We start from the raw sequence: 26,412 nt of genomic DNA, 5'->3' as shown, positions 1-26,412 counted from the left end.
TTTCTCCTCAACTGCCTGCCTCTGTGTCCGCACTTTGGATCCTTCTCTGTTCAATACCACCGGAAATACTCACAAAAGTCTCAATACTCACAAAAGGTCTCCCCACAGAATGAGACAACACAGTTTTTCATAACAGAGCAGCAAATAGATGAAAGCACATACTCGTTCTTTTCTTCCCCATTTCCCACCTCATAACCTCCACCAGGGCTCTCAAGGAGCGTGAGACACACGCATTTCAACAAGTTCACACGCCACACATGGCATTTCTCACGCTGAAAAAAAATTATAACATAAATTTCTCTGGCGCGCCACTATCGCTATGGAAATGTTTAGTTGTGTCGCGTACCAATGAATAAATAGATGAGAAGAAATCACATTCAATTCAGTTTAAAAAGAAATGTTGGGCCATCTAAGCACTGAAAAGGAAGCGAGCTGGCAGTGGTTTCACTGGCTAAAAGATCTTTCAACTGTTTTTATTTAGGGGTTTCTGTTCTTTCTTTTACTTCCAGTGTGACAGGTTATAATGAAGTCATTTTTAAAAATTTGTGTGAATGAATTGGTGTGATGAAAGGCGGAAATACTTTTCACTGTTCAGTAATTCTTTATAAGGCAAATGTTAATGTTTCCCTGGCATTCAAGGGGAAATGAATAACGAAAAATATCCGTATCAGCTAACAGTGACTGGCCAAAATATCATTTAGGACGATACCAGTATCTGTCCAGATAAGTCCCTCCTTAAAACCTGCCATTTTTTCTTTTTTTTGCTAAAGCTTGGTGACCTGGAACCATCCCTTAGTTATGCTGCTATAGGTCCAGGCTGCTCCCATGATGCGTTTACTGTACGCTGTCAACTGAAGCTCCGTGGGTGCTCAGGATGAGGATTGATTGAATTGAAGACTCAATGAGATTTTTTGGTTCCCTTATCCACACAGCATTTCATGAATTGGCACTTAATAAATACAATTATACTGAATTAAACTGGATGTAATTAGATTGCGTTTAATCGAACATATCTGCTTTCTCTGCAAAGCATCCTGTGACTACTTTCATGGTGAGCTAGCACCTGAATTGAGTTAAAAACTAACTTGAGTTCAAATTTAACTGCTTTCGAGTGACTGATACAGCACCCTGAACAATCAAATTTAAAAAAATGAATTTAAAAAAGCAGCTGCATTTTAGGAGCGCTGAGGCCTGACGCCGTTTCTGATGTTTCCAACAAATGAACCGAGCGAAGGAGCAGCCCGACTGGTCTCAACTGGTCCCACTGAACAAGCTTGAACTGGACCGATGAGTATCCTTCTCTAAAAGCACATTTCGTCACATTCATTTTTAAAGAAGAAAACAAAGTGATGAAGCAACTTCTTTCATTTTCTTATCAAAGAAAAACTGAACAAATAACTGTTCAACTTCAAGGCTTTTTATCATACTCAGGTTGTCCACAGCTAGAACTGTAAATGGTCTTTTTAAAATCCTTTCCTTGAATGTGCTTTATGGCTGTGACTCACACCTGAGTTTTCATCATCTTTTTAAGTAAAAAAAGAAAAAGAAAAAAGGGAGCCCATTGTTGAGCCCCTGGACCACACATGTATGGTATCAAATACATAGATCGACCTCCCTAAGTTTTGAAAATGAACACCCAAAACAAGTTGGATAGAGAGCCTGACAGAAGGAAACATCTACAGTTAACAGGAAATAAAAGCAAAAGAAATTTGACTTTGTTGTCCGGATAAAAACGCCAGCACACATCTTTTGGTTTGTAGACAAGCTGACCACAGAAATTAGAAAATGTGTTTTTTTTTTTTAATCTGGAGTGTTGCCCTACTGTACATCTCATTGGACTGACTCAAAAGACACAGGTGAGGTTGGTAATATGTTTATTTTTCATTCATGTTTAAACTCTCCTCCTCCGTTGGGGCGTCTTCATGAGTAGTCTCTGGCATTTGTTCTCCTTCATAAACGCATCTTGTATTTCTCTTCATCTTCAAAGCAGGAGGAAAAAAGGGAGGAGATTCTGGTGAGGTTTCACTGCTAAACGGTTCAGTCACAAAGAGTTCCCCCCTGGTTTGGAAAAGGTGCCATTTAGCAACGTTCTTGTGCCCGCATGATTTACTCGCCTTTGCAAAGGGGCAGTGAAAGCTGTTTTCTTTTGTCTTGTACGTCACCATAACTCTGCCAAAACAACAGAAGGGACATACTTTGGGCTCGTGTATGGAAAAACAAATCAGGTCTCCGACTTCTAACCAAAGTGACAAGGGTGCATGAGCTTCGTCTGCTGCTTTTAGCCTCATTTTACAAGCTGCCACCTTAGATTTTCTCAAAATACCTAATTCCAGCATTTCTTCTAGAGCCTCATGCTTAAGTGGTCCCTCATAAGCAGTTCTGCTAAAGCATTCAAGTGAAGAGGCATGCTCACAGAGGCCGTGACTGAGACTCTGTTGTGCAGCTGACTGAAAGTGGCTCAGCGTCTTTGATTCACATTTCTCCACAGGTTGGTTATCCTGTGATTTGCTTTGAACATATGCTGGCACACACAAACCATTTCGGCCTTGTGGGAGTGCAAACGGACAGCGGCCGTTTTGGACACCTTCCCTTTGAAGATGAGGCGCAGCTTTATCGTCTTCCGGCCTTGGATGTTTTCTTTGGATGTGTACAAGCAAGTTCTTTTTGTACAGAACCAGAGAGCAGTGAGGGCACTTCACCGACTTCAAATATAGCACACGTGAAGATGGCCACTCTGCCCCTTCAGACTGTTCAGCCGTACTGGCTTCCTCTTCGTGTGGTTCAACGGCACTAACAGCCCCCTCGAGCAACTCCGCCTCTGAAGGTGAAGACGAGGGCGGCTGACAGGACTGTGGTGTGACTATAGGGGATTCAAGAGTAGCTGAGGGAGGAAGTGTGTAAGAATGGTCAGCACTCACTACTGATACGGCAGGTTGTGCTGAAATCTCTTGGGGGGTAGAGGGGATGAAGAGAAATAAAGACACTGGGCTGATTTCAGTTGAACGTGGGACCTGCTGCCCCACATTGTGCTTCTTTTGGCATCCAGACACATGTAATGCAATATCCTCCCTCTGCATGACGGTTTTTGCACAGTATGGGCAGTGGTAATGACCTGTGTGCCGACAGGACAGGTTGCATCTGCAAATGAGGATGTCTGCAAGAGAACAGTCATCAAGCTTTAAACAAAAATCTATGAAATTGCAACAAAGCAACAACAAAATGGTCTTTGGATCCATTATATGACATACAATCAGGGATTTTGTCCATGTGGTGGTAAAAAAACATTTTTACCTCACAAATTCCAAACTTTTCTATGCAAAACACCCAACAAACCTCTTAGCATTCAGGTTCGATTTAATAGTGTATCACTTTTCAACAGATGCTTATCATCATACCTTGGAAACGCACCGCTCGTTTGATGTGGTTGTCCAAATGCCTCCCCATTGCCTTCTCACGTCTGGTTTTGAATTTCGGACAAAGAGGACAACTCAGCTGAGAACTGCGTGAGGATACGCTCTGTAACTGACCTCCAGTGTTTATTATGGATGGGTGCATCTGAAAAACAGCATTGTGCCTCTTTTTTTTATTGGTTGACTCATACTTGTGCTGTTTGGTTGAAGATGACCAAAACAGGTGATGAGTACAAAATAAAATACGGACACATGGCAAATGCAAAGAGATCATGTGAGAATACAAAGAGTTCATAAAAACTGTTTTTTCATTGCAGTGAATCCTTTTTTTTTTTTTTTTTTTTGTAAATCATCTTGGGGCAAGTTTACAAGCAAGCTGAGGTCATACTGTGATGTGAAAACGCAGTCAGCCAGAATATTATGACCACCAGCTTACGTGCTCCTAATGTTGCCAAAAGAGTCCTGTCCTGTCAGATTGTCACTACCAACAGATTCTTTGGGCCCTGTGGGCTGGCTTCACGCAGATGCCATCTGATCGGATCAGATTGGTATCTGGGGAGTTTGGAGGCCGGGTGAACATCTTGGACTCTTGGCACATGTGATAGGTCTGAATAAATGTTTAGGTGGGTTGCAAGTGTTAAAGTTACTTCCATGTGAATGTTACAACTCAGGTTACCCAGCTGACTTGTGGATTGTAACAAGACAGCTCACTTTGCCCTTTACGTTTTGATAGCGTCTTTTTTTGTTTGTTTTGTTATCAGGGTTCTACTCATTTGTAGGAAAATAGATGGGGACCTGTTTTTTTTTTTTTTTTTAATAAATACCTGACCCCATCGTTTGAAAAAATCCGTCCAGGTCTGCTGGAAACAGTGAATTGAGGTAAGGTGACACAACATGGCTCAAGACTCAATAAAGCCACATAATTATGTTTTAAAAATATTTCCAAGACCCGCGGCAATTTCGAACATAACATGTTAAAGACATTTATTTAAGTGTATGTCCTTTACGTTGCTGTCATATTTATTCAATAAATGAAAATACAACAAAAAACCACAGAGTTAGACCTTGGAGAAGCCAAAAAAAGGTGAAACTTTAAAATGATCTTCTCTATATCTTTACCTCTTTAAGGTCGGTCGTCGTATTCTTCTTCTTCTCCGTCTTCTTCTTCTACTACTAAGATTTAATGCCGGTGGTTATCACCAACGATGCTGTGCTACTGCCACCCTCAGTTTTTACCTTCCGTCCAATGACAGTGTCATTAAAAATAACTCTTTTAATGTCTCTAAAAAATAGTAAGCTTTCAGCAGTGCCGGCAGAAAACTCTCAAGATTTGTTTCTGTTACAGTTGGACGTTGAACATGCGCAGTATCCAATTTCCGGTCAAGTTAATACAAACTTCCGCTACTGATGCGCCAGGTTAAGCTCGCCATTTTGTCTGCATCCCGCTCCTTCTTTCTATGTCTTTCCACGTTATGCGCTTTAAATATGGTTTAACCCAACTCTTAAAGTACTGCACATACGTACACTGCCCGTCCAAAAAAAAAATAGATTTAACTAAGAAAATATGTAAGCGCCTCCCATTGGATAGTTACTGCGTGGGTGATTATGTTTCAGCTGGCAACAAGTTATTTAACCCTAACAGATGCAGTGAGTAGCTTCTCTTTTCATGTCGGTAGACGCATCCTCTGGTCGTGGTGAAGATGTTAATCTGTTTCAGAAGGGTCAAATTATTGGCATGCATCAAGCAAAAAAAAAAAAAACATCTAAAGAGATTGCTGAAACTACTAAAATTGGGTTGTCCAAGGCATTATTAAAGACTGCAAGGATAGTGGGTAACCATCATCTTCGAGGAAGAAATGTGGTTGGAAAAAAAATCTTGAATGATTGTGATCAACAATCATTTAAACTTTTAGTGAAATCAAATCATGAAAAACAACAGTAAAGAACTCTCGGCTATGTAAAGTAAGAGCATTCCCACAGGCACAATGCCAAGAAAACTCAAGAGATTGGGACTAAACAGCTGCGTAGCCTTAAGAAACTACTTATCAGTGAGGCTAATCGGGAAAACAAGGGCTTACATTTGCTAGGGAGCATAAAGATTGGACTCTGGAGCAATACAAGAAGGCCTAATAATACTAAGGTCACGTTGATAAACAAATAATCAGTGTTGATCTTTTTAATATGAACTGTTCTGATTTATAACTTCTAGTTGGGTTTAATGGACCTGACGGGACCGGCGGTTTTGAAGAAGCTTTGGATGAAGGATTCCACAACTTTCTGAATCTGTGTGTTTAACTGAGGATAAAGTCTGACTTCGTATTCCTGTGTTTTCTCCTCCTTTTGAATACAAACTGTGTGCTTGATCACATTAGACATGTTCTCTCCAGCCGTCCAGTTTAAGGCCCAGAGAGAGCAGATGGTACAGAGAAAAGAAGAGGCTGAAACAGAGTGAGAGCTTAAACAAGCTGCTAATCTTCTATATGTGAGACTGTTTGTAGAAACTTTTTTAAGGAGCCAGAAAACACTCTTTAACTTTAAACTTTAACATGAAGTCAGTGACAAATAAAGTGTTTTTTACAGATAAATTCTAGATCATTTAGTTTCCATCAGGAAATGAGAAAAAATAAAACTGTTGAATAAAACAATGTTCAGATGTGTGTGAATACTTCAGTTTCTGCACAGATATGATCAAAAACATCAGACCTGACACACGACTCCTCCTAACAGCAGGAAGAAGACACCCTGTTATAAATTTTTTCCATTCATTTTTAAGGAAATAACCCAATGAGTCTGAACTGTGTCATCGGACAAACTTTGGGGAGCTAATAGAAAGGCTCATCTCTTCAGGTCAGCCAGACTGTGAACAAAAGGGGACAATTTAAACACTCCAATAGCTGTTGTTTAGTAGTCTACCGTGATATGAAGGAGCACATTTTGTATTCTAAGCAGCTAAAAACCTCTCACACCATATTAATATTCAGGAGAACGCTGAACAACAATGATGTCCATTACAGAGCAGCGAGGAGAAAGAACTGCTCTCCAAAAAGAAAGAAGAAGAATGAAAAGCTGCAAAGAAAAAATGTTTGGACATCTGCGTGTGAACTCAATCTAATAAGAAGGGACTCACACAGACAATGACCTGAAACACAGGTCGACTGCTGTAGAATTTTTTTAACAGAAAAAAACCCCCCAAATATTAGAAACTGCTCTTACTTCTTTCAGTGGTATCATGGAAGGGACGTTGGACCGTGACACTCACATTGGTCCCAGCTGGTACACTGTGGACACATTTGTATAAATCATTTAACCAAACACGAACTCAACAAACTTCAGAATTAACTCATTTTCACACACACCAATACCGCCCGGAAGGCTGAAAGAGTTCAGCATCAGCATAAAATCTGAAGTCTGAAGCTACTTTTTAGATGTAGAAGCTCCCTCATCTGGACTGTTTGATAAATCCTGAATTTATTTGAAATAACACAAATAGTCTTGGATGAAAAATAAGCTTAGTGGGACTGTATATTAATATAATAATACAAATTTTCTTCTAGATTTGACTGTATATATATAAACAGAACCCCAGCTATTTGCCTCGCAAAGGATCCGGACATGATTAACTGACGGACCGTTTCCGGTTCACTTGTCAACAGAGCAGTTCCACGCGTGTTTCGGTGCAGTGAAGATGGTAAGTCTGTTTATATTATAAGTAACGTCAGTCACCAATAGCTGTGGAAATATTTAAGCTGCAGCTGGGTTTTTTTGATGTATATTTTTCAGCCGAAGACTCAGAAGACTAAAGGCGCGGAGAAAGTTGTTCATCCGTACAGTAGAAAAGCTGCATATCTGGTCCGAGAGGAAATCAGACTGAAAAAGAAGGAAAGGTATGTATATGAAAAAATAAAACCCAAAATACATGCGTTCGTGTGAAGAATTTATCGGTGTTTAAACGATCGATTTTACTTCGTGTATTGTAACAGAATAGCCATGCAACTAACCATTTAAAAACAGACATTTTTGAAGATTTTTCTCAATTAAAGAACAAAGTAACGGAGAGAAATTAAGCTTGAGACAGAAATATAAAGGAGAGATGAAAATATAGAAGGTTTCACTCTTGTTTTCTTTTTCGTGAAAGCTGTTTGTGTAGCCACTTAATATACTGCTGACATATACATTAATGAATGTTCCTCAGGCAGACATTTTTTCTAATGTTTGGACATCTTTCATTTAACTGGCTCCTCTAATGTTTTAGGCAGAAGAATGAGAAAGCAACACGACTGAGTAACACCGGTAAGCAGCTTTATCGCTCATTTTAGTACAACGGCAAAATCGCAGGTTGATAAACTCTTCTGTTGTTGCGTTTGGGTGTCACAGGTGAGAAGCTGTTGTGGTTTCAGAGTCAATTGGATCCCACAAAAACAAATTACACGCGGAAGGATGCCTGTGACATTATTGAAAGGTTAGAAGCAGTTTTTATTCATTGCTTTTATTCATCTGTTGTTTTTTTTTTTAACTACTTGTAGTTTTCATTTTGAAAATCACAGAAATGTCTCCAAAATACCTTCAGAGACACACAGAAGACGCTGAATGACCAAAATGTTCCACAAAACATGTCAAGATTGGGCCACCATGGGACCGCAATGAGATTTATAACAAAACAAAGTGGGATGTAGTGATAAAATGATGTGAACACAACCACAAGCAAAATGATGCAGGACATCTGCAAATAACATGGTTGCAACCACAAATCTAAGATGCGTGGCGTGTAGTTATTTGTGTTGAGACTTTTTCACGTCTGCCACGTGGCTCAGGTGATAGAGTAGTTGTCTTCAAAACAGAAGTTTGGGGATTTGATTCCAAGCCACTCCGTGTATGGACGTGTCCTCGGTTAAGACACCCCACTCCCACCATCCCTGATAACCTCATCTCTGTGTGATTGTAGAGGAACAAACATGTTGAAAACCATATGTAGAGAGCAAATGTGTGATAAGAGACATTGTGTGAGTGAGTGGGCAACACAATGTGAAGCAGTTTGTAGAGCCCAGATGTGTTTCTAAACGTACACTAGTTAGCATTTCTTTTATAATCCACACAAGAAAGCATGTGGTATATTAGTGCTTAGTGAGCCGACATGCTTTTCTGTGTATGTGTTCAGGTACCTCTGCAGATTTGACGAAGAACTTGAGCAGATCGAGTTAGTGAATGGGATCAAGGGTCGGCAGGGTCGTCTCCACGGCGCCAGAGAGGCCGTCATCAAACAGACGATAGAGCGGGAGCGGGTGCAGTACGAGACTATCGGGTTAGGTGTGTCCCCTTTATCCACCTTCACATATATACTGCGCAGGCACGCATTCAAAGCTGAAAAATACTCCTTTATCATCTGTTGTGTCGTTCACAGAGATCCCGGACGTCATCAATGCAAAGCATCTGAAAACATTCAGGTGAGTTTACAAACTGTGTGGCCATGCATGTGTCAAGGACAGTTTCGCCTTCTGTAGTTTGAAAGAATTTTATTGGGCAAGTTTATTTCCTTTTCATACGTCATGTTCATTCAAAGTGTTTTTTTACGTGAAGGTTAGAGAGAGAAAACTTGCATAAAACCATTAAATGACTGAAGAGTGTCAATGCATAATGTATCAAAAGTCATTTTCATGAACATTTGTAGTGAAATGTGACTTAAACAAGTTGATGGAAAAGAAACTGCACAGGAACATGGATAAAAGCACAAACACGTCTGAGAGAAGTGTGCAGTTGTAAAAACTGCTAAGTTCTGGGTCGCAGTGGTTCCAGCAGAGGGCGGCAGAATAACACAAATCATTTCACCTTGTTTGTTCTGAGCGCTCTGCTCCAGCAGCTGACCAGTCCCTGAAGGTCAGAGACTCTTTCCAGGACTGTATTTCGTTAACATATCTGTTATATATTGGGACCTGACCTTTCAGTCCTATGAACGATAACCAGGGCCTTAGATTCTGTTGTATATTCAGTTGGAAGCCAGTCCTAAGATCTTAGACTAGGAGCGATGTGTGATCTTCCCCTGGTGTTTTTTTCAGCATTTTAAATTAGTTGCAGGTGTGTCATATTTTCTTGGTTTGAAGCCCAGTAAGAAGTGTTCTGCAGTGATCAACCTTACAAGAAATAATGAGTGTTAGCTGGCTGGATAACTCCCTGACAGACGAATCGGCAACAGTTTGAGTCTTTGCCATTCTTACATGCTCGTTTATCCCCAATCTGACGCTTATTAGATTTTGGGGTTTGTGATGTTTCCTCTGATATTCTCAAGGTGTTTTGGGTTTTGGTTAGTGTTGCAGAAAAAAAGCATCATTTGGTCTTGGAGCCTCCACTGCTAACCCCGTGTCTTTATGTTGTATCCTGGGAATCAGGTTGTTCACCAGTGGATGTTTTTCATTTGATGAAGAAAAAAAAAAAAAGCCTGCATCTGCCTGTTAGTAGGTGGTCCAGCACTTTTCACAAAAGCTGTCTCTGAGTCAGTCATTTTCTCACTCTTGTGTATATGATGCAGTACTGATAAAACAGTCTTTAACTGTACATATTGTGTGAATTATCTTCTTCCAGGAATCTGTTTTTTTTTTTTGTTTTTTTTTTAAAAGGGAGCCTAAAAGTGCAGACATCCAGGATTTGAGCGTGGATTTATAAATATCTGTAAATATTGTTTTGTGTTGGCAGAGAGTGGAGTGGAGATCTGAAGAAACTTCCAAATATTAAAATGCGAAAAGTGTCAAATAAAGGTCTGGATGCAAAGAATGAAGCAGAAGAGGCAGATGATGATCATGAGGATGATGAACAGGTGGATGAGACGGTGCAGATGTCAGAATCTCACTGACATTTTTCTTTGCAAAGACTTTTAAACTGTATAAAAAGTGTGGGAGGACGCTGCTTTTCCATGACCGTCCAGAAGATGGCGCTGAACACCAAGATTGGAAAGTAAAAATTTGTCATTCAAACCGTTTAAAGCTTATCGTTCAATGACTTCACACCAGCATCTTTAGGAGTTCTACATTCACTGTTTATTGCACAAACAAAATAGTGTTGTATGTAATCTTCACCGAGTCCTATGAGAGCTAAAAATAAATTGTTTTAACAAAGCTGCTGTTGAGGGTTTAAGTTGGAGGAAACTGTATTATTTCTTTTTTTTTGTGACATGCTAGTAATGCTGGTTAGTTAAACCTGTAGAAAAATGGACAGGGATAAACAGCAGTCCCTTTTAGTAATCTGAGTCGAGACGAAACACGGCTCTAATCTAATGTCAAACATGAACGAATGGCAACCATGAACGTTCTAGTTACATTCACATAGATAACTGATCTCCAGAGGAAGATCGCATACAGCTGCAAACTGTCAAAACAAAACATCATAAACAAAGGGCTACGTGATGTTCTATTTCAACAAAACTTTTTAAACAAATTTCCCTATGATAATAGCTTTTTTTTTTCAAAATATTACATTTTAGATTTCAGACTGACATAAGGATTTAGTTTAAATGATTATTTCTCTACTTGTAGTATCTGACTCTTTGGTGTCTGAAGACCTGATTGTCTAGAGGGAGTCTTAAGGCCTCAGTATGCTTCAGACAAAGACGACCTCAAAAGCATCTGAATTATGGGTTACTCTTCATTCTGCCTACAGATGCCCTTTCCACCTGTCTCACACGAAACAGAAATGCTGTTAGGGAGAGAGTATGTATCCTTGACAACACCACACCATTAGCAGATGAAGTCATTTGTGCGTCCACATCTCTCTTTCACTCACCAACAAAGAAAATCTCCACCGGTTAAGTATATATAGCGTGTATATATATATATTAAAAAAAAAAAAGAGGTGGGGTGGTATGATTTGTATGTATTTGTTGCTTATATAATGGAAAAATAGAAAAGCCTAAACTAGATGTGGCTGTAGTGCAGTATGCCGACATCTGGGATGTGTCACAGTATGAAGTGCAGCGTGTTGCATCTGCAGGGTGTCGACTCTCGCTCAGCAGCACAGGGACTTTTGTTACTTCTTAATCAACCTTCCCTTCATCTACCACTGATTTTTTTTTTACAGCTCATCGTGCCTCACTTCCGTGGGTCATTTGGAACAATTAAAACATTTCTGAATTCAGACGTGGTCACAAGCTGTGCAGTGTGAGGTTTGCTTGAAGCATACTGAGACCTTCAACCGATAGTTTCCGCAGGATTTTCACATCTTAAGTCAGTGCAGGTTTACAAAGTGCATACAAATAAAATGGCATCAGTATACCATTTATCCAAGTCTTCATATACGTTCTTGGCTGCTGGCTTTGTCTTCTTTGCCCCTTTTCGCTTCTTTTCTCTTTTCATTCTTTCACATTTTGTACATTCACATCAATGCAGCCCTTCTGCCTTCAGTTTTCCTGAATCACTGAAAGACTGAGTCAGTTCTTACGCTTTAAACCTGTCCGTTCAATCCTGAGATCCAGCAAGCACCGGAGCTGAAAAGAACATTAAAACGTGGCGTGAATCTAAATCCCACCGTGCTCACAGCGGCTGGTTTTTGTTGGGTGAGCAGGGTGCGATTCAACATTCAGGAGGGTCAGTCAGACGGGGTTTTGCTCCGGCGCTACTGCAGCCTCCATAGACTGATCAGAGTCCATCTGAGCCTCAGGAGCCGGCACAGGGCCCGGGGTATCTGGAACCTCCACAGTTTCATGCTTGCCGTTGGCCAGGACACTGGGCCGAGCCTGAGGGTTGTGCAGGTTTTTCTCGGGGCAGTTCTGCACGGTGATGATGCGGTTGAAGGCCTTGAGGCGGCGCCACAGCTGCAAGTAGACTTTACACTGGATGTACATGAAGATGAGGCCACCTGTAGAGCCAATGGCCACCACAATCAGCTTGGTCCAGAAGGGCCACTCCAGCACACCTGGGGAGACACAAATGCACAGCTGCCATCAGTCAACCTGCAGCCAGTGTGAGGAATCGTGATGGTGGTGTGTGCAGAGCTGAGCTTACCCTGCGGCGAATAGTACTTCACAAGTGAAACTCTCCATAATTCCTCTGCAATCAAGATTGGGTGTAATTCTTTAAAATTTTTCTGATCTCTGGGTTAAATTGTTCTACACGATCATTCACGACATACATTGATGTAAACTGTGCAACCTGCTGCATCTAATTTTATGTCCTAAATCATCACAACACACCACACTGAACACAACATTTAGGGTACAGAAGCACTGAGGGGTCTATTTTCAATTTGGTAATGATGTGAAGAACAAATTTAGATCAAAATATGAACCTGTTTGTGACCTGTTTGTCAAGCTATGCTGCAGTGGTGCTTGACAGGTTGGGGAACTCATACAATTGTTAGCATTCCTGCATAAATGTGCCCAAAAGCAACATCATAGTTTTGGCACGACTCCTAAAAGTAGATGAGAACAACCCAACTAAACGAGACCAAAAGAAAAGATTGTATTAGATTTATAAATGTAGGAAAATGGTCTGTATTTCACAGCTGTGAGTGGCAACAAGTTGTAGAACTTTGTTGTCAGTATCTGACCTCTTTTCAGTGACTGATAGTTGACATTTCAAGCCGATCAGTCTTGCACATCAGCTCAGAGGAATTTCAGCCCACAAAGAACAGCTTCAACCCTGTTGTTGGGTTTCCTGCTTGCCCCAGATAGTTCCCCAACATTTCCATTTAATTGATGTCAGAACTGTTTTGGCCATTCCAAAACTTTAGCTTCATTCTTCTTCAGATTCGTTCTGTGCCGAAGGTTTCTCTTCAGATTCTTATTAGCAAACTGCAGATGAGGATGGGCATAACTTTTCTTTTTGGAGTGCAGTGGACATTTCTCACAGCTCTGACATGCACACCGTTGTTGTGATGATGGACTCATAAACATTAACATTAGCCCAAGTTAGAGATGTCTTCAGTTGCTTGGATGTAAGTCTAGGTGGGTGTGTTGGTGCCTTTCTGCCTTTCTGCTGAACTCGAGTGTCTCAAACTTTACTCCGTAATGAAATTGAAATTGACTTGCAAGCTGTTGACTTAAAGGTTTTTATGTCTGACCTTTGAAAAATCCCACCGATAATATAACTCAGCAGCAGTAAATGTTCACTTTTCCTTAAAAACGTTGACGTAATTCATAGCTGGCGAGTACACATATGCAACACCCAAGTTTAACTCGGTTACAAGTTTATGGGTGGCAAGTAAGCACATGGGAAATCTGTTCAAATCAGTAAGTCTGGCCTTTTGAGAGCATCGTTGTTAATGATGTATTGAAGGTTATCATTCAAGACCTTGAGTGCATTAACATGCTAACTAATCAAATGACAACAGACTGCTATACAAATCTTCAAGAACACCACATATCTAAAACTGCTAAAAGTTTACTCTAGGATATAAACAGAGCAGAGGGACACTTATGGATGACCACAACGAGACTTTTACAGTACCAGTCAAAAGGCTTTTCAGCCATTCACATGGATAGGTACAGTACACACCTACCGTGTGTCCAAACCTTTGCTGACTGGCACTGTATACTCTCCACTACACACACATTCCTCTAGATTTAGAGGAAACACATAAACACAGAGCAACGTGAAAGAAACAAAATACATCTTCAGAGTCACACAGCCAGAGTCAGACAGGTGTAAAGATCAACAGATGAAAGGTTGCAGGTACCCTGTGGAGTATTGACCACGAATTTTACAGTTAGTGGACGATTTATAACGTCCTCCGACATCCACATGGAGGTGAGACCGATAAACAGTTGCATCAGGATTTTGTTCTACTTAAGCATCTTGAGGACAGCGTGTCTTTAACTCTTCAACATCAACGGTCAATACCAGCTATAATTAGCATGTCATGTCAAAGGTTAAGGAGAACCTTTGCAAGTCTGCGGGCTTAAGACTCTTACACGCATTTAGTAGCTGACACGCACCTGTTTAAAAATATAACTGTCTGGGATACAGCATCAGCAGATACAGTACCCTGTAGCGTCTGCTTTGATCGACGGCTTTTAGCTGCACATTTCTGATGCTGAAGTTAATGGGAGACTCAAATCATCTTATTTTCAGATATCAAAGCAATCACACTGCAAACCCTCGGCTGTCCGTTTTAATTAATGAACACAACCGTTGCACAGTGGACAGTATAAGAGAGGATAGTCCTAAGCACAAAAAACATCCAGTGTTGGAGAGGTGGTCACAGCAACGCTATAATGTCGCTCAACTTTAAATAAAAATGTCTGCTGCATCTCCCCACAGCAGAATTCCTTTAACAGCTTGTGTGGACAAAAACTCAAAACCCATGTTAGTCAGATGATAGTTTTAAATTAGTGAGTTTAAAAAAAAGAATATATAGAAAAACACTGCAGGGTACCTTGAAGCTGCTCCAGCCTTTAATAAAAGCTATTGAGGGTTACACATTTCTTTCTGTGTGTCTCTGGTATGTGAGAAGGGGAGATAGAAAAATACTGACCGTTCCTCCCAAGTCTGATCTCATCAGTGGTTCTCTTGATCAGAATGAGGATAGACCACAACATAAACAGTATTGCTATCAGGTGAAAAAACACTGAACAGAAGATCTTTCTCCTCTCACTCTTCGACATGTGTAGCTTCTCCCACTGGAAAACAGGGATGGAGACAAAGATGAGGAAACTGCACCACCTGTCTTGATGTTTACAGCTCTCAGTAAGCATGTCTGCATACCTTGTTCAAAGGTTTGAGCTTCGTCTCCATGATGAAGTCATATTTGCAGAGTTCGCAGCAGCGAGTGTCTGAGGATTTGATCCACTGGTTGAGACACGACTGATGGACAAAACTCAGGCTTCCCGTGCAGCGGCATGGCATTATCAGTGGGCAGTCGTCATCCCCCTCACAGTGACAGATCCTACACACACACACAGAATAAACACATACGATCAGGAAGAATAATAATGTGGGGCCTCTACAGGTTTTATAAATTCTCCCTCTTGTTCTCTCCACTGATTTTTTTTGGATAAGCTTTATGTTGTTACATGTTTGGTACTCAGACACTAACCTGCAGACCTCAAGCTCAGAATCATCCGAGCAAGGTTGCGCTGTGCCCCCATTCATACTGCAGTGTTTCTGTTGTGTGGGGGCTGACATGTCCCCACCTCCTGACCCCTTCTCCTGGTATTTCTTGGTAATGAGCTCCTCGCCGTCTTCTGCCAATGAAGAACTGCCTTTTGGGCTCCTTGACTTGCAGTTCTTCTTCTCCTTTTCTCTGCTGCGTGATCTCTCTCTCTGTGAAACATCGCTGTCTCTCTTGATTGAGCTCCTGATGTTGTGGCGCTTCTTAAGGCCGCTATCTTCCACCAGAGGCTGATTCTCCTTCCTTTCATCTGAGTCCACTGACTGCAGCTCCATTATCTCTGCTTTTTCTTCACCTCCTTTACGTCCATTTGTTGCGTCCCTCTCCCGACTGCTTACACTGCGGCGTCGCGCTCTTCTGGCTTTCTCCTTGCTCCAGCTGCGGGCCTCACGCCATGCCTCGTCCTCAGTGGAGGATTCAGACTGCGGGGCACCTGAGCAGCGGAGCCTGGGAGGGAGCTCCTTGCGGTTCTTGAAGGAGCGCTCCCTCTTCTCCCCCAGCTCACTGCGGTCAGAACTGAGACTGCGGTCGCTCTGTTCCTGTTTGCCGTTTGATTCCACACAGTCCAAGGTGGTGCAGCTGCTCCTTTTGCGGCGATGACGCCTCTTGACCTGCTTTTTCTGGGTCTGAGCTGATGAGCTCAGAGCTGTGCTGGTGACTGTCATTGCAGAGGTATTGTTAGCGCGCTTTCTGTGTTGGTGTGACTCAGAAGTATCCTCCTGTAAACGGGTCAGCTGTCCAGGACTAAACACACACACACGCACACAGGCACGCACACACACAGACACACATGCAGATGGAAATGAGCATACATATGTGAAAAAGAATTGAATGTGAAACTAAATAAATGAGAATGACAGAAAATTTGATTGGATGCACTCAAATGGTGAACTTAATACAAGTTTATTTTCACTCAAGTTTCGAGTTGTCGATTTGTTGAATTTCTTCCTCCATTACAAAACTATGCAGGTAAATACAATTTTGTTGTGTGAGCACTGATGAGTAACCTTTCAAATTCAACAGCACCATCACCTCTAAGCCCTGTTGCTCTGAAAGAATGTGTTTTCAAGGCAAACAAAAGTCTTAGGATTAACGAGATATCTACAATTTCAAAACAGAATAATCTAGCTGAATTTCTTGAAGGTGATTCTTTTATTTTTTGGGGGAATTCAGTTCAAGTCCATCCTGAAATGAGCCATAAATACCTCAGAAACCTTGGTAAATAAGACCTCTGCTTCCTGCAATTGCGGATACAAACAAAAAAACAAAAAAAATTTGGAATTTTATTTCTTCTGTTAAGCCTTGTCACGTAATTCTTTTTATGGGAAGTGGAAACAGTTTTTCCTACTGTGAACAACATAATATTTAATGTCCTTAGTGCATCTTTTGTAGAAGATGACACAGGATGTCAACCATGACTGACTGTTCCTAGCAAACAGATAATGAATAATTTGACACAAAAATAGAAACTGAGTCAGTGACACCAGTACTCAATAAATATGAAATGAGAAGAGAATGATAAGTGACAAATGGAGGCTCAGACGCTCACACACATCACGTGTCAATGCTCCTAATGAACACAGTGTTCTTTCAGCCTCGAAGCCAAAGGACTGAGCCTGCCTTTACAGATGCAATCGGTGCTTCATATTCTGAAAGATACTAATTCTGCAATCAATTATCCTCCTCTTATTTACTGCACTGTGAATCTCGGCATCCATTTTCAGTTTGTTGTGCCCTGAAGGTTGCAGTGGGCCATTCTAATTCAACATCCCACTCACTAGAGAGTAGACCTTAAACAGTGCATGGTAATATCACAGATATCTCCGTCTGTTCTCGGCTTTAACAAAGATATTTGTTTGCATATTTGACATTTAATTCGCCTTAATTCTTCAAAAAGAGAGCTTTCTTACCTGCATATGTCCTGAGTGGATGGACTTAATGATGTCCTTGAGGCTGTAGTATGTCCAGCTGTAGAGTTACTGGCCTGAAACATCAAACACCCTCTATTTAGCACTATTCAGAATACAGAATTTGTTGGTCCGGCTAAAAAATTTGATTCGGTACAATTTCTGTGAGACTAACTAACAGTCTATATATAGATGTGTGTGTGTGTATTTTCTCTGATATCATATAAACGTCATGACAGATAAGTTAAGTTAATTTGCTGGTTTCCAGTTCAAAACAATAAACTAGAATGTACAAAAACTCAAGGGATTTGTTTAGGTTTTGACTCTTTGAGAGAGTTGCTAGAATAATTTAACCTTCCATGCAGAGCTTACATTAGTAATGCTTACAAGTTATTTAAAAATTCCTTGAGTCAACAGTACATACAACATACAACAGTGTGTACTCGGAGCACTAAAAACTACCTCACACTATGTGTTGTAAACAGTGTTTCATCAAAAGAAGACATTTCATATACTGTGAACTGTGACCTTGGTTTTGGCCCTTTAAGTTTAAATATATGATGGTTACCTTGGAGATGTTGCTGGATCGACTTCCTGAGCGCCCAGGTGCTTTCCTTCCCTGCAGGGAGAAATTGAGACAGAAAATCATTAGAGCCAAAGAACACAAAAACTAATGTGATGCTTTAATGACATTCGGCAGCTCTGTGGCCCGGGTTTTATTTACTCTGGCACACTACACCAGGAATAACAATAAAAGAATGATGAAACAATACTTTGCTGCACTTATGTCCGTTAAAGTTGAGGGCTGCAATGAATAAATAGATTCTAAAATGGATTCTGCTGATGCTTCCACTTTAAAATGTGAGAAATCTATGAAATGTAAGTTAATTTTTTTAATTATTCATTTATTTATTTATTTAAGTAGTCAAAAACAGACACATTGGACTAGCTTCTGTTCTGAATCTGGTGTAGACATAAAAAACAAAAGTTACTTAAACTAAGCAGCTTTTAACACCTCTCGTGTCTACAGTACTGGGTGTTGATTGATCCTTCTGCATTTACAGTTTAAAATCCAGCATCAGAAGTCACATGTTCTTGCTATTTCACTGTGGCCTGAGCTAAAGCCAGCAATCCTATTACCTGGTTGTTCTGCTTCATGAGCATGATGGTGCTCTGCAATGTGTTGCTATTTAAAGTCAACTTAAGGCACATTTTCCAGAACTTGCCAGGATGCTGATCGTCTCAACTCAGCTGTTACACCATAGACTTAATCATCACTATCTGTGGCCACAGTCCCTCCCTGCATCACTTTAGGAGTTAGCAATGAACCTTGTTATTAACCAAGTTATTTTCCCCAAACCTTGCCTGCCAGGGGCTGGAAGATAGTCTTCTATAGTACATGTGGGTCTTGATTTAGTTCATGATTTGTTATATCCTCTGGTTGCAATTTTTTGGTGAATTCAGCAAGTAAATTCACGAGAAACTAATGTAATTTGTCATCTAAATATAGAAATATCAACTATATATACTGTATATATAAAAATCTATAGTTTTCTCAGAATTTGTTCTGATCGGTCAGTTGTTAACTCTAGAGGCAAAACACCAGCATACTTTGAGACAAGTATGTCTAGTATCTGTTTGCATGTAAACCGCATGTAAGCCGACAAAGCACGGTCAGGATTGTCTCTGAATTCACAAAAGGTTAATTAATGTATTAAATCCTAAAACAACTGGATTTATGGCAAGCCTATGGCTGCTGAAGGGATTTGCATCCACTGTTTGTAACTCTTCTATTTGAAAAGAAAAAATACAGATGAACCAAAGTAAACCTTTCTCAAAATGCTTTTATCTGTCCTATCTTTCTTAAGTTTGATCTTACATGAGTACTTCTTTGGCTTTCATCCCTAACCCTACTCCATTGATGATAAGAAGGCTATGTCCAAGACCTCTGTGAACAACTTGGTCTTTTTATGCCCGCAGTTAAATAACCCCTTGCAGAGTGCACATTATTTCAAAGACTCCTCCTTCCTGTGGTGTGCATTCACTCACTGCTGCTGTTTGTCTGTAAATTTTGACTAAATAGCAAATCAGAGATCAGTCCTTTCATTAGTGTGACCACCTGTCCGTTCATGTAGTTTTTAGACTATACTAGACAAGTGGAGAAATTCTTCAAAATGGGTCCTTTACACAAAGACTCTCAGCAACACTGAAGTGCCTGGGGACATCCCGATGTCCAGCTCTCATTAGTTTCTGCCTGTAGCCCTCCAAGCTCCCATTTATTCCAACCCAGTCACCAATGTATCCACGACTGGTGTAATGATTCGGAAACTATCCAGATCCACAATACAAACAACCATCTGATGTTCCGTTGAGTTTTCACTGTTGTGAATCCCCCAAATGATCAAAATCATGCCAGTAGTAAAAAGAAATATAACAAAAGGTTGTCTCAAGAGATAAGATGAGAACCAAACCATGGAATCCTTATATCCCCAGTTTCACTCATAAATCACATCAGGTTTTAATGGCAATCACAGTGAAAACAGCCCACAATATTTTACAATTAAAGACTAAACACACCTTCCAGGCTTAATTGTTCAGGAAGCTGTTTAGACCAAATATGAAAATGTATTTTTGACATATCATAAAAAGGGTTTGCTTTCCAGTCATAGCCCTGCTGTGGAAACATTTTCAGCAACAGGCAGGAGGAGGAAGTTTTATCTCTCTTGAAGTTTTAATGAAGATTTCATTAAGCTCGTGGTGGAAAAGAAGCCATAGTTGATGGTGGCTTTGATGATATATGATAAAAAAAATGAATACAAATATTGTTCTGGATGGCCAGTAACAATGAGTGCAAGTACCAGTAGGGCAGGATAAATGCTCTCATTCATTTCTTTTTTTTCTCTTTTAATATTGATGTAAAAGAGCTTGTGTGTATCCGCCCCCATGAGGACACAGTTGCGGGGACACTGCAAATCATGAGTGAGGCCGACAAGCAGAAGACTGTATCATCTAAGCTGATCAAGGGATTTTCCTATAGCCACGTTTAAATCAGCAGTCGTGTTTCGAGTCAAACGCTCCTCTCTACTGTCTCCTCCATGTGTTACGGCAGATCAACACATGCACTGGATCTTGTGCACATGTTTGTATTTTCATGGTGCCTATTTGAATGAGACAGATCGGTTATGAGTCATCATGAGACAAGACTAAAACTTTCATTTTGAATGTACTGAAACTTCCATTTCGGTTTCATTTGTGTGGTTAAGTGGGATTGCCCAGCATCAGCTTCACATGGAGGCCAGCGGCAGACTTTTCAAACTTTGTGTAAGTTACAAAGCTGCTGTTTTCTGTTATTATTCTCTAATGTCAGTGAGTGTTTGATGACACTCAAAATTTGTGGGCAAACAGACAAGAGTCTGTTAGAGATGTTTCTTGTGCTACAACGTATTAAACACAGAGAACATAGACTGAAAGCATAAGAGGACAGCCTGCCACAGACGCAGGTAAAAAAAACCTGAAAAAAGTTACAGGTTTCACATAAAGGTTTCACATAAAGGTTACCGAAACAACGTCTTCAAAGGACAGCAGACTGACTTTACTCCTGCCTCCAGTCTTTGAGAACTGATAAAACAAAAAAGTTCATGGGAAATAAATCTCATTATACTTTACACAAAAGCTAACGACAGCTTGTTGCCCCTGCATTTCCATTCAGTCCTGCTACCACCACAGGGTAACAAAGTCAAAATGATATGTCCAAGCAAACATCTATGCTGGACAAAGACGTTTGCATTCATTTTGCCCATCAAACATATATGTAAATACCATGTTGAATATTAGAGGTGTCTGAAAACACACACACACACTCACACAATGCATCACAGATGTGCGTGTTCATAGAACATACAACACATACATTTCTATAACTCATTCTCACTCTCCCCACAGGTTTTCATGTTATTGAGCCTATATTTCAAGCCCCAAATTCATGTAACCATCCAGTTATTTTAGATCCAAAGTGACCTATACCAAGAGCACAAGAGGTGTAAGATGCAAGCAAGGGCCTGCAGCTGCCAATTCTGAACAACCACTGCAGATGGTTGGACCAAAATGCAAGAAATAAACAAAATAAATCACAAAATCCCATAACCCAACGTTCATCATGCTAAATCCTGTTTAACTGACTCAGCAGTTATAAAGTAACATATCTGAGCGAAGGTTTAACAGTCACTTACCTGAGCCTCTGCCCTTCTGCTGAAACTCTGACTAAGGTGCAGCAGAGACTCCAGTGAGTCTGTGGGAAGAACATGTGCATGTTTCTGCAGAGGGGATTAAGTGGTGTGGCGTGGACTGAGGGATATATTTTGGTTCTGTACCCTGGCACATGGTCAGAAAAACCTACAGCCAAATTTAGAAAAACAACCATGATGCTGCAGCTGCACACTTTCTACCTGGTCTTTAACGAGATGAAACTGTAAACAAGCTGCAATCAATTGAAAATAAGAGTCACAACTGTTAATCTGAATCATCGTGGGCTGTGGGTTTTTTTGTTGACGTGTGCATCTCCATGGCAACTTAACAAAGCAAAGAGACAGATTCTCACTCTGACAGTCAATCTTTATTGTCCCAGCTTTGACATCGAATATTGTGTTTGTGAAAGACACATCACTAAAATATTAATATATACAGAGGATATAAAAAGGATGTCAGGCCTTTAGGAGAACAACTCAGGCATCTTTTTTTGTCTACAAATCCAGTGTTAGAGGGCTCTTATAGTATTAGATTTTCAGTACATCAAGAAGACCATTTAGTCGATTCTTGACGAATAAATTACAGGCACGATATGATTGTAGTCAGGTGGAGAGAGAAAGTGTAAGAATAACAGGAACTATCACAGCTTATGGACAAAAGGCAGTCAACCAAAAAAAATCGCAAGGTCTGACATTATGTCATCAGTTCACAACAATGTCACAACAAAATCCTTCATGATTGTATCATGTTTATGTTATCAATACAATATCAATATTTATCATTTTAACATTTCTTTGTCCACTCCCATATAATGCAACACTCAATGTAAACTTGTACTCTTGTTCATATCAAAAATCCAAGCTGTACTTTTAGTCTGTTTTAGAATTATTTTCTTTTTTTTTCAGGTGCAGAAAGCCTTTTATCTTAAATCCTGGATATATGGTCAGAATATACCACAGTTGTAAAAATGTGCTTGAGCTGAAAATCAAGGATTTTTCCTGTTGACAGCCTGTAAAGTTCATTAGATCATATTTGTGCTTGGTATATTGATCTACATAAATAAAACTGACTTAACCTGAATAAATCATACATTTTATAAAAAAAGACCTGTCCTGACAGAGATGTTTTCCCTGGTTTTGTGGGCAGTGAGAAAATTTCTCCATCACAATCTTGGTCTTTCACAGTCAAAAATTATGTTTAAGCGATGGGTCTGAGAAAGAACCTTAGTCCTAATACAAACAGGTGAGCTTCGTACAGAACAGGGAGATTATCTATCAAGGCTCCAGAATTTGACTGATTTGGTCGTGCATGCGACCAAAAATCTTTGGTGTGCGACTCATTTTTTTGTTGATTGCACTTGTGTGCCTAAAACGCTGATCATAGACCTCTGTATACGCTGCTTTGGTGCCTTAAAAAGATATGTACACATGTTAAAATATTTGCTGCTACTTGGGGGCAGTCTCATAAATACATGGAACTATCTAAGCTTTGGGCTGTTCTTGGTCTTGCTAACACTGTTGTTGTTCATTTAGCTTTGCTCTGCTGTGGAAACAGACTAATAATGAAATTTTTTTTTAAAAGTTTTGCTTTGTGGTGGAGTGAAGGTAAGTGTTAGTTATTAGATAATCTTAATTAGATAATGAATGTACCAGTGCGGCTGTTGCTTGAGCTTGTCTCTTGTGCTTTGGTTTTAATGGTTTTCAGCACACATCCTCTTCGTTGTAAAATTGGCTGAAGCTAACTTTAAATCAATCAGCATTTGATCAACGCAGAGCATCATCTCCAGAGTCTATGCATTGCCAGGAGGGAAGGAATAACAGAAGGACCTGTCAAGATTATTTTTGGCTGATATGTATGCTATTTAAATGTGAAACTGAGAGACACATGCAAGCAGCCAGTAAAACAAAAACAGGCTAGCCTTACGGTAACCCATGATGAAGAGAAGTATTGATAGATTTTTTGTATTGATAGTGGAAATTTGAGTGTTGTCTGTTACAGCTATCTCTGAAAGCTCTAGCCGAGACTTAAGTAGGGGAGGTCCCTCTCCCTGTCCTTGATAAGATGCCAAACAGTTACTCATGCCAAGCTTCAAAGGTAGCACGAGACAAACGGAGCAAGACCCAACTGAAAATAAAAAGGCCAAAATATATATATTTTGGAAGTTCTGGTTAGCCCGATTTCTGTGCATTAGGTACGATAAGATGTTTATTGTGATGTGCTGCATCAGTTGCAGATTGAGAAAACAATGTTTTTGTTGTTGAAGCATCAACGTGCAGAATTATAATGCTGAAAAAACATATAGTCTAAGAGAAACACATTGTCTGTCATCAACTGTCTGACAAAGTGCCCTACTTTATGTCTGGCAGCAGCAAACTGAAGCTGTGAGGAATCAGACATGATAATGAAATTCAATGTTGCTTATAATATAGCCAGAGAAGAGATGTCGTTTACAAAATGCAACTTTAACGAAATGTCAGTTCTCCTCTTGAAAAAGATCGAAAGATAGATGGAAGGACATGTTTATTACAGCTGTAAAGTTCTTACCATGGTAATTGAGGAACTGCAGCTTTTGACTCTTGCAAATTGGTTTGCTTTTCAGCCTCATGATTTTACAGACAGATAATTACAACTGATTTAAAAAGGCTGCAATGTTTACCGTTGAAAAAAGAAAATTGATGTGGTAAATCTGTTCATGTACTAGAGGTCCATTTATTGCCTTCTTACAGACTGCAAACAGCAAGGAGATGTCAGCTAATAAGGGAGGGAAGGCAGGATTCAAAACAGGAAATCTTCTGCGGGGTGTGAGTCGTCTTAGCTCGTTTAAAAATACATCTTGATCTCTGCAAAACACAATTTGGGAAGTGCAGTGATCACAAACTCAGAGGGCCAGTTATTCTAAGTAGCTGTGTTGCTTGTATCTAACTTTGTTTGCTTATTCAGAGTTATTCTGGATATAACAAGTATTCAAAATGGTAAGTATTTAAAGCCTGCAGATATCACAGCCAACTGCTATGTAACTGTCAGAAAAAGGATTAATAGACATTTCAAAAAGCCTCCAATCAGTATCTTCTTACTGCTGTATAAGAAAAAACAACAAAATCTTGTTAGACAAAAGTCTAACTGCCAATCAGACGCCATTTAAATTCCCAGTTTCAGAAGTGTATCTGAATCTAAATTAAGATAATAACAACCATTCAACCTCTTCCATGAAATCAAAACTATATAGATTTAAAGAACCCAACTTTTTGGTTCCAGTACATAGCTTGATGACCTCAGATCTCGTCTTGGGATCTAGATTAGATCCTCCCTACCGCCACAGAAAAACACTCTGCAAAAACAATCAGACACTTTTTATGTAGTATGGGAGGCATCATTTGAGGTTGGGCTATCAAGCACATATATCAGAAGAAACTGAAGCCTGATAAAATTATATATACTGTATATATGCACATATGCAACCTCTTCTGAAGTAGTCAAGTTCAACACTTAAGGACCAATCAAATGACTTCTGCCCTCTGCCAACACAAATAACTTATCTGGAATTTTAAACGTCTGAAAACTGAACAGCTTATCACTGATTTTAAGCTTTAATGACAAATACGACAAAAACAAATGCACACAGCATTCACGGGAACTCATGAGGTTTGAGAACAGTTTTGAGGTCAGAAACTCACCTCGTTCTTGTCTTTGGAGCGAGAAGCACTCTTGCCATTGCTAGCTGTCTCCTTTGCTGGAACCACAGTTATCTGTTGTACTGGCATGCTGCTGTTTCCAAGCAACGCTCCAGTACTACTCCCGCAGCATTCCCAGCCCGCTACGCCTTCCTGTCCTCGAATCCGTGTCCCTGTTTGGGATCCGCTGTCCCATTCACAAGCTGTTTTTAGAGAAATAAGACGCCACTCCCAGATTTCTCTACTTTATCAGCTCAATCCGGATCATGAAGAGCAACAGAGATGGAATGGGATCAGGTCACCGTGGCAACACGGGGACAGCTCTGAAGATGGTGGGGTGTGAGGTCGTCATGGCGACTGGGAAACTACTCAACAGTGCGCACCACTTCCTCTTCTTCTCTCTGTTCCTCCTGCTAAGACACAAACATGAGAGGAAGAGTTCAGATGGGCTGAACAGTAAACAAGGAGGCAGGGAAACGGTATGTTGTTATGATGTACGCTTCTATGTGTGTCTCTCTTGAAGGGGGCGGAGCCAGGATTTTGTTGCACTTGCTGTATAACAAGCATAAAGTCCACAAGGATTAGGGCTTAGACTAACCTCAATCTCCTCCTCTGACCAGTGGTGTAGCTAATAAGCTTACACAACTTGTGCACATGGACATCACTCACTCAATCACGCACCCACATTACCCAATTGTTGCAGAGATCCTGATATGAAACAATGTGTTGATTGATGTTAAAACACCCATTTTCTTCTGTCATGCTAAAGAAATAGAGTCCCATGACTTTTCTGACTGGAGCCAGCTACAAGCCACATGAGCGTTTGTGGGTGGTGAGGGTGTAATCCTATTGTAAACTGTCTCAGCTCAGGAGGATTATGATTGATGTAACTGGAAAATGGGGGAGTTAAAGTTATCACTAAAGAGCAGAGGTGGACTGAACGTTGTTCTTGTTGGTGTGCTTGGGTGGTTTTGTGTAAAAAATGTTATCTATCTTTAAAAAAAAAACATCATTACACCATTTTGAATTAGGTTTAAAAAATATTTGGTGTCAACAGTCTAGAAGAGCACTCCATTATATTTAAAAGTG

The 26,412-nt window shown here is 40.2% G+C and overlaps 3 protein-coding genes across 4 annotated transcripts; 1 reads left to right on the top strand and 2 right to left on the bottom strand.

Moving 5' to 3' along the window:
• Window positions 1–1,857: 1,857 nt before the first annotated feature.
• On the bottom strand, window positions 1,858–4,767 carry LOC140305860 (uncharacterized). Of its 2 annotated transcripts, XM_072384879.1 has the most exons (3): window positions 4,530–4,767; window positions 3,396–3,555; window positions 1,858–3,154 (listed from the first exon to the last, which is right to left on the bottom strand). In XM_072384879.1, the coding sequence occupies exons 2-3, from the start codon at window positions 3,553–3,555 to the stop codon at window positions 1,875–1,877; spliced, it is 1,440 nt and encodes a 479-aa protein (XP_072240980.1). In that variant the 5' UTR covers window positions 4,530–4,767; the 3' UTR covers window positions 1,858–1,874. The 2 variants fall into 2 exon arrangements, with proteins under 2 accessions (XP_072240980.1, XP_072240979.1); XM_072384878.1 differs by lacking the exon at window positions 4,530–4,767 and having other exon boundaries at window positions 3,396–3,748.
• A 2,221-nt stretch (window positions 4,768–6,988) lies between these two features.
• tma16 (translation machinery associated 16 homolog) lies at window positions 6,989–10,507 on the top strand. The gene is made up of 7 exons (XM_072384869.1): window positions 6,989–7,098; window positions 7,191–7,294; window positions 7,663–7,700; window positions 7,785–7,869; window positions 8,566–8,714; window positions 8,809–8,851; window positions 10,095–10,507. Exons 1-7 carry the CDS (start codon window positions 7,096–7,098, stop codon window positions 10,249–10,251), a joined length of 579 nt encoding a protein of 192 aa, XP_072240970.1. The 5' UTR covers window positions 6,989–7,095; the 3' UTR covers window positions 10,252–10,507.
• A 748-nt stretch (window positions 10,508–11,255) lies between these two features.
• On the bottom strand, window positions 11,256–25,729 carry marchf1 (membrane-associated ring finger (C3HC4) 1). The gene is made up of 7 exons (XM_072384868.1): window positions 25,327–25,729; window positions 17,976–18,026; window positions 17,411–17,484; window positions 15,426–16,244; window positions 15,095–15,275; window positions 14,865–15,009; window positions 11,256–12,305 (listed from the first exon to the last, which is right to left on the bottom strand). Exons 1-7 carry the CDS (start codon window positions 25,411–25,413, stop codon window positions 11,983–11,985), a joined length of 1,680 nt encoding a protein of 559 aa, XP_072240969.1. The 5' UTR covers window positions 25,414–25,729; the 3' UTR covers window positions 11,256–11,982.
• Between the last annotated feature and the right edge of the window lie 683 nt (window positions 25,730–26,412).

Source organism: Leuresthes tenuis, unplaced genomic scaffold (assembly GCF_036924035.1).
Source record: "Leuresthes tenuis unplaced genomic scaffold, fLeuTen1.0.hap1 SCAF_4, whole genome shotgun sequence".
Lineage (NCBI taxonomy): Eukaryota > Metazoa > Chordata > Actinopteri > Atheriniformes > Atherinopsidae > Leuresthes > Leuresthes tenuis.
The sequence above is the reverse complement of the archived record's forward strand: the minus strand, read 5'-3'. Positions and strand labels throughout refer to the sequence as shown.

Bases quoted from the DNA above. Each gene is read 5' to 3' on its own strand.
- LOC140305860 (XM_072384878.1), bottom strand. From the start codon at position 3,705: ATGAACTCTTTGTATTCTCACATGATCTCTTTGCATTTGCCATGTGTC. The intron at 3,155-3,395 runs GTATGATGATAA...GTTCTCTTGCAG, and splicing joins ACGAGCGGTGCGTTTCCAAG to ACATCCTCATTTGCAGATGC.
- tma16 (XM_072384869.1), top strand. The intron at 7,295-7,662 runs GTATGTATATGA...CTAATGTTTTAG, and splicing joins AGACTGAAAAAGAAGGAAAG to GCAGAAGAATGAGAAAGCAA. The intron at 8,852-10,094 runs GTGAGTTTACAA...TTGTGTTGGCAG, and splicing joins AAGCATCTGAAAACATTCAG to AGAGTGGAGTGGAGATCTGA.
- marchf1 (XM_072384868.1), bottom strand. From the start codon at position 25,413: ATGCCAGTACAACAGATAACTGTGGTTCCAGCAAAGGAGACAGCTAGC. The intron at 18,027-25,326 runs GTGAGTTTCTGA...TTCTCCCTGCAG, and splicing joins GCTCCAAAGACAAGAACGAG to GGAAGGAAAGCACCTGGGCG. The intron at 15,276-15,425 runs GTTAGTGTCTGA...GTGTGTGTGTAG, and splicing joins TCTGAGCTTGAGGTCTGCAG to GATCTGTCACTGTGAGGGGG.